This window comes from Pyxicephalus adspersus, chromosome 3 (genome assembly GCF_032062135.1).
Source record: "Pyxicephalus adspersus chromosome 3, UCB_Pads_2.0, whole genome shotgun sequence".
In the NCBI taxonomy this organism is placed as follows: Eukaryota; Metazoa; Chordata; class Amphibia; order Anura; family Pyxicephalidae; genus Pyxicephalus; species Pyxicephalus adspersus.
Genome location: NC_092860.1, coordinates 135,152,091 through 135,158,679, shown reverse-complemented (window position 1 = coordinate 135,158,679; position 6,589 = coordinate 135,152,091). Strand labels below are relative to the sequence as shown.

At 34.4% G+C, this 6,589-nt stretch overlaps 1 protein-coding gene across 3 annotated transcripts in view; it reads right to left on the bottom strand.

Annotated features, from left to right (window-relative positions):
• CLNK (cytokine dependent hematopoietic cell linker) overlaps positions 1–5,929 on the bottom strand; it is a 72,162-nt gene extending 66,233 nt beyond the window's left edge. For all 3 annotated transcript variants that reach the window (XM_072406438.1, XM_072406437.1, XM_072406436.1), the window contains exons 1-2: positions 5,797–5,929; positions 5,649–5,689 (exon numbers count right to left, since the gene is read on the bottom strand). In XM_072406438.1, the coding sequence (XP_072262539.1) occupies positions 5,649–5,659 (11 nt within the window). In that variant the 5' untranslated portion in view covers positions 5,660–5,689; positions 5,797–5,929. The remainder of the gene's footprint in view (positions 1–5,648; positions 5,690–5,796) is intronic.
• Positions 5,930–6,589: the final 660 nt, after the last annotated feature.

Genomic DNA, 6,589 nt, shown 5'->3' with positions numbered 1-6,589 from the left:
GGCCCTGCGCCTAATTCTTACGGCTACGGGCCTCTCTTTCACTCTCATTTAATAAGGCATTCCTGGTGTAAAGGAGATTTCCCTAACTGGTCAAAAATTGGCACTGGAGCATGGTGATCCAAAGCCAGAAGACCAGTTTCTGCAAAATGTGGAGGTTCAGCTCCAAATTCTCCATCAGGGCCCATAAATCTGTAACTACCCCAATGTCTATTACAAATAAGGCTGAAAATCTATTCTTTTTTTTTTTTTGGGGAACATGTACATATCATATATACAATGATCTTTGCACAGTTGATAGATTATAGCGATGACACTGATGTGACTTTTAACAACCAAACGCCTCTGTATTTGATAATATTCATTACCTTGATCATATCTCCTGAGTCATATTATCGACAGGAAAAGAAACTGGCTTTATCAAGGAAACCACATACAGTTTTCTGTGTCTTCTGTAGATTGAAAAACCATTCGGTGAGAACACATGGTCATTAGGAATCGTTCGGTCATAGCAAGTTTTATCTAGAATCTGTAAGTAGCTTACAAGTACATATAACAAGGGCTCCACTCTATCAGTAGAACCCGCAGAAAACTGCAGAACTGTGGTTTCGTTGATAAAGTCAGAGTCTTTTCTTTTTTACAAAATAACTCGTGAGAAATGATCAAGGTAATGGATATTATCAAACAAAGGGTCATTTGGTTGTCAGAAGTCACATCAATGTCATAGATATGATTTATCAACAGAGGTCTCTACAACGGTCGTCATATAATGCTGCTACACAGATAGCAAAAATTAGGCTTTCATAACTAAATCCATATATATATTTATTTATTTTTGAAATTTATTATATTTATTTATAATAAATATTATATTTATTGATATTAAAAATACATCAAAGGGTGGGTTTCTTCTATAGCAGACCCCGATTAAAGGAGCTTGACTTTTGCAATGCTGTAACTTTAGACATGAGGAGGGGGGCTCAGAAAGTCCGCCTAGTATGGAGCCTTAACATTTCTGGTGGCAGTTCTATATATAGTAGTTGGGTGGTCTTGCATAGTAGGTGCTCTCACAAATGAAGGAATATTTAAATACAATAACGTTGAGTACTTACAGGGGAATTCACACAGTTGCACAAGTTGCAGAAGTCCCCTCATTAGTGGTTTACCAACACACACGCTTAGTTTAGAATGTAAAAACTATTTAGTTTGTCTTTTCATCATTTTTTACCTTGTTTATACTGTTTGGACCAAAATGTTTTTTGTGTTTGTATATATATATATAGTGGCAGTTCTGTATATAGTATTTGGGTAGTCTTGCATAGTAGGTTCTCCTAAAAATGAGGGAATATTCCAGTCCAATAGTGTTGAGTACTTACAGGGGAAATATTGAATGTATATATATATATATATATATATATATATATATATATTTATGTTTACAATACAATATCTGTTAGTAGGGGTCTTAAACAATATAAAATTCATTCATTAAAGTATTGCATCCCAAAAAGCAATTCAACAACAATGGAAACCAATGGGGCTTCAAGGTTAAAACGCTAGCACCCTTTATTACATAAAGTCCATAAAATATATTTGCCATACAGGAATCTAAAAACATTTCAGGTCCGAACTTTATAACTCAAAGCATTTTTCAGATATTTTTTCTCTGTTTCTTCATGTTTTTATTATATTTATATATATATATATATATATATATATATATAAAATCCCAGCTGATTTACTACATTACCACATAGACATCGAAGATACATCACATATTATACTATAATATACTATATATATAATATATACTACTATATATATATTATACTATACACATAGCATGTTATACACACAGCTCAGGATGTACACAGAACAGAACACATACACACAAAGCATGCATACAAACCATACGCTGCACATGCACCACAGATAGCAGAATGCATACAAATCACATACTGTACACAGTATTCTGATAATACAGCACAGACAAAAAACTGAAAGTGCTACTTTTAGACTTGCAGGTTGACAATAGGAAGATATTTCAATGGTCCCTTGACTGACCTATGCAAAGATACTTCTATAGGATGCTATCTTAATGTTGCACAGCAAAATTATTATTTAAATCAGTAAATATATTACTTTTAGGAGAACCAACAGGTAACTTTGCAACGTTTTTCCATTGTTTAAACATCATAATGTCTTCTGTTAACACAGATTGCAAATTAGGAAAAAGAAAATAGATTGAGACACTGGGTCTGATTTATTAAAGATCTCCAAGGCTGGAGAGGATACACCTTTATCAGTGAAGCTGGGTGATACAGCAAACCTGGAATGGATCCGGTCCAGGATTGAAAACATTTGCTAAAAAGAGCANGTGACTTTAAGGAAATCCATTCCAAGTTTGCTGGATCACCCAGCTTCACTGATGAAAGTGTATCATCTCCGGCCTTGGAGATCTTTAATCTGCCCCATACACAAGTATATAGCATAAATGTGATATCAATGCAGTCCTACCTATACAGCTGGCTGATGAATTGTTTGTCAACATTGAAAATTACTGGAATTTATATAGTACTATCTGTCCTTCTGAGGTCACAGCGCACAGGTCATTAAAGCCCATCTCCAGGCCAAATTTCAGAGTTCAGCTAGGATAGATGGATGTGTGAGTACTGGAATCAGTGGTATTGTGTAACTCGTTGTGTTTCTGAACTTCAACTGAAAACATTGTTTATTCATAAGTATTATACAAAATTGTGTAAACCACATAACTGATAACATTCACACTTCATTAAATCTTACTATTCCAAGCTAGTTATTGGAATGAACAGAGTTTGCTAGTGTGTGTGCGTGCTGGGTAATCTTATTGTTTGTGCAGTTTGTTTTAAACTTTAATAACTTTGTATGTTTTTACATGTAACAAATGTACAAAAAATGTTTCAAATATGAACCACTAAGGCTAAAAAAGGGCAGATTTGTGTTCTTGAACTTAAAGCCTCCAATATGCTACACTATGTATGCACATTTCTAGTTGATTTTCAATCTCTGTGAATACATTTATCAACTGCTACCCAATGCCTAAATCAATGATTGTTAAGCTATTTAGTAAATATATTGCTATAATTAGCTGTCAGAGACAACAAACATGCTGCAAGAGATAGTGAGAGACTAAAGCCCAGCTACAAGACACTGTCAAAGGCCACAGACATGCTACAAGTGGTGGTGAGAAATGAAAGGCTTATCGGAGGAGATGGCCAGGTACTAAAGTCACACAGAAACTATTTCTTGTATATAGGGGTAGAGGCGATAGGGGGGGGGGATGAAGACTGTGGACATGATTCAGGGGACTCCTATACATCATTGTTATTACAGCATTCTTTAGAAATGTATGCTTCTGCATTTGTGGGTATTTTCTTGCAAAATAAAGGAAAAAGGTATTGAAAAAATTGGGTGCATAAAAACAACATAAACATCGGGGCACTGAATCTTCAGTTTTTATCTTATTTGGCACTTAATAAATTACCCCTGAACTACTCCAGCCTGACCCGGCTCATGTACAGCCAAAAGAAGATCATAAAACTATATAAAATCAATATGGATCCTGTTTGGAAATGGGTGGGCAAGCCTGGCATGAAACACATATCCCCAAGTGGGAGATTTTCTCTCATCTGCTTTCCCTATGACCACACCCTTAATTAAAAATTTAAAAACCTTTAATTACCCCTCTCTTACTGTATATGAAAGAATTGTCACTAGGAAAATTAGCAATAAAATCCTGATAGAGGTTTCAAGACTTTTTGTATTTTTATCAAAAACTAAAATAGACAGTTTTGCCTTTGCATGTTCTTTAAAGTCACAAACCAGGACCATGCAAACTGATTAGGAAATTAACTTTTTTCTGACCTATACTATTTATGTACCATGTAAACTTGAGTAAAAGCCTATCCATATATAAACCTGACAAGAGATGATTTTCCCATTACACTCTCTTCCCCACACCATATTCAGAGTTCTCTTCCTCCCCTACCTTCCTGTATCTTTTTAGTATCCCTGTTACAGTTTTAATGGAATCTTCTCCCTGGCACCAACATATCTACTGTCTACTGTGTCTGCCATGGCAGCAGCAACCCCGGATCCCATCTATCCAGCCTCAGTATGATTTAACAGACCAGTTTAATAATGAAGTGAACATGAAGGCCTTTGTTGCTGAAATTACTAGTAGCTTGGCTGTCAGGCTGGTCCAGTGGCCTCAAAACTTGGGTCAAGTCTAACAATAAGGACTCCTGATTTTACTCTAAATGGTTGGATAAAGGATTTAACACATTTTGTTTTTGGTTGGTTTTACTGAGGTCCAAAATGTAACAGCAACGCACCAACTAGGGTTATGACCACATCTATTTAAATCTAAACACATTTGAAAGTACATGATATCTGCAGATGATTAAAAAGACACATTAGGCCTCATTCAGTTTAGTTTTCTTTTTATGTTTTAATAAGTTTGCATTTTACAAGAAGTGTGCTGATGTGCTTTCATACTTTTACAAGTGTTTTTGAGTGCTTTTTGACGTGTCAATGGGTGTTTTGACCTTGTTGCTACAGTTTTGTGTCTTGGTCATTAAAACATCTCAATAAAATACAGTATACATGCATTTCCATAAACTGGGCCTCTCAACGCAATAAAACACAAAAAATAGACATGCAAAATATTGCAAACAAACTATTACAGCATCAATAATATATAATATAAAAAGATAAACTATATATTATAGAACAAAAAACCATCATAATCTAAAAAGTATACATTTACTTATGAAACAATGCATAAAAAACCTAAAACATGCCCAGATAACAGTCATAAACAGACTTTGATATTCAAGATCACAGAGCATAGAGATATAGATAAAACAATTAGGCAGATTTTATGTCCTGGTATATTATTATCTTGACGCGTTTCGCAGCCAGTATGGGCTTTTTCAGGAGTTGCACATGAGCTATTTCTCTAAACACATTGCAGTGCACAAATGTAAACAGGCTCCATGTTCAATCACACACAGATTTTAACACAGTAAGATGCATAACCTTTAAAATAAGCCAAAGGTTTTCCCATCTAATTATCCACAGAATATGTGTATAAGGCAAAATTTTGAATTTTAATTCATCCATAATTTTAGAACAAAATAAAGGGATTTTTGGTAAATGGTACTGATTTTGTGAAGTGTATTGGCATCAAAAAGGAAAGTGTAAGTAGAAAGGTATTAAGCTGTTAACATTTAAAATCCACCTATTTCCCTTATATATATATATATATATATATATATATATATATATATATATATATATTAAAAGGAAAGGATTATCTAATATACAGGTTATGCGTTATTGGTGGTGACCTTTCATCTACAACATATTATCAGGGTGGAACATAATATATTAATTTCTTTCTACAGATCTGGCAGTTACAGGTAAGAGGCACCACCACAATTCTCTTTCATAAAAAAACAGGATATTTTATAAAACACATATAAAACACACATATATCAAAAGATATATGTTAGTTTTCTTTTGTTTTTCAATTGACTGGAGTTCTCCTTTAAACAAAGTGTTTATTGAGAATAAAAGACAATGATATTAAGAGATAGGATGATACATACCTTTGGTACATGCTGGGAACAAGCCTGATTTTCTGCTACACCTGTCAAAAACAAAACCATCTTTTAAGTTCTGTTTTCTAGTTGGCTTCACATGACATTCAAAGCTATCATCTATGATAAATGTGCAGGATGAAGGTTATATATTTACCATCAGGCAGTGACCGATACAAATATGCATAGTGAGAATGTAAGAGAAAGCACCTGACTTTGTTCTAGTTTGTATGTGACCAGCGAATATTCAGAGTCACCACCTATTTCCTCCAAGCATTTATCTTTCTAACCACACACAGAAACCCACCGAGCCGGCCACTTATAAAATAGATTGCACTTTACAAGAACAGCTTCTACCCAAATCTGTTAGACAAAACGGAAGCTGATTAATGAAACTCTGCAAGTGTACAAGAAGATTCCAAAAGTGACTTTTATTAGAGTTGATTACTGTAGGTATTAACAGGCTGTGCATTTTAATTCTGATATCTTCTTAAAGAAGCCCCCTATAGTCAAGAGTAAAGAAAACATTGGATAACCATTCTGAAATTATGTTCAAATATATTGTTGTAGTGAAGGTTTGAACCTGCTGGTGCAAATGATTTGTTTCCTCCCGCCTGGCAAACAAGACAACCAGAATAGTTAGTTGTTGGCATATGAGTCATTGTTGCTGTCTAAGGAGGTAAAAAAAGTTAAATGAATTCCAGCAGCCCCAGCTATACCTGATCCTTTTCTGATTTGTTTTATTTATTAATTAGGTTTTAATAATTCTGCAAATTCACACACCTCCTGTTCTAGGGTGTTGAATCTCCCTAAGTCTATGATATTCGTGGTTGTCACATCTAGACCTATCTCATGATTCAGACTACAAACAAGAAACTTGCAAATGGACACCCTATAGTAAATGGCATTGCTAATTCAACAAGGATATAAAATTCAGAATCTCCAATTCT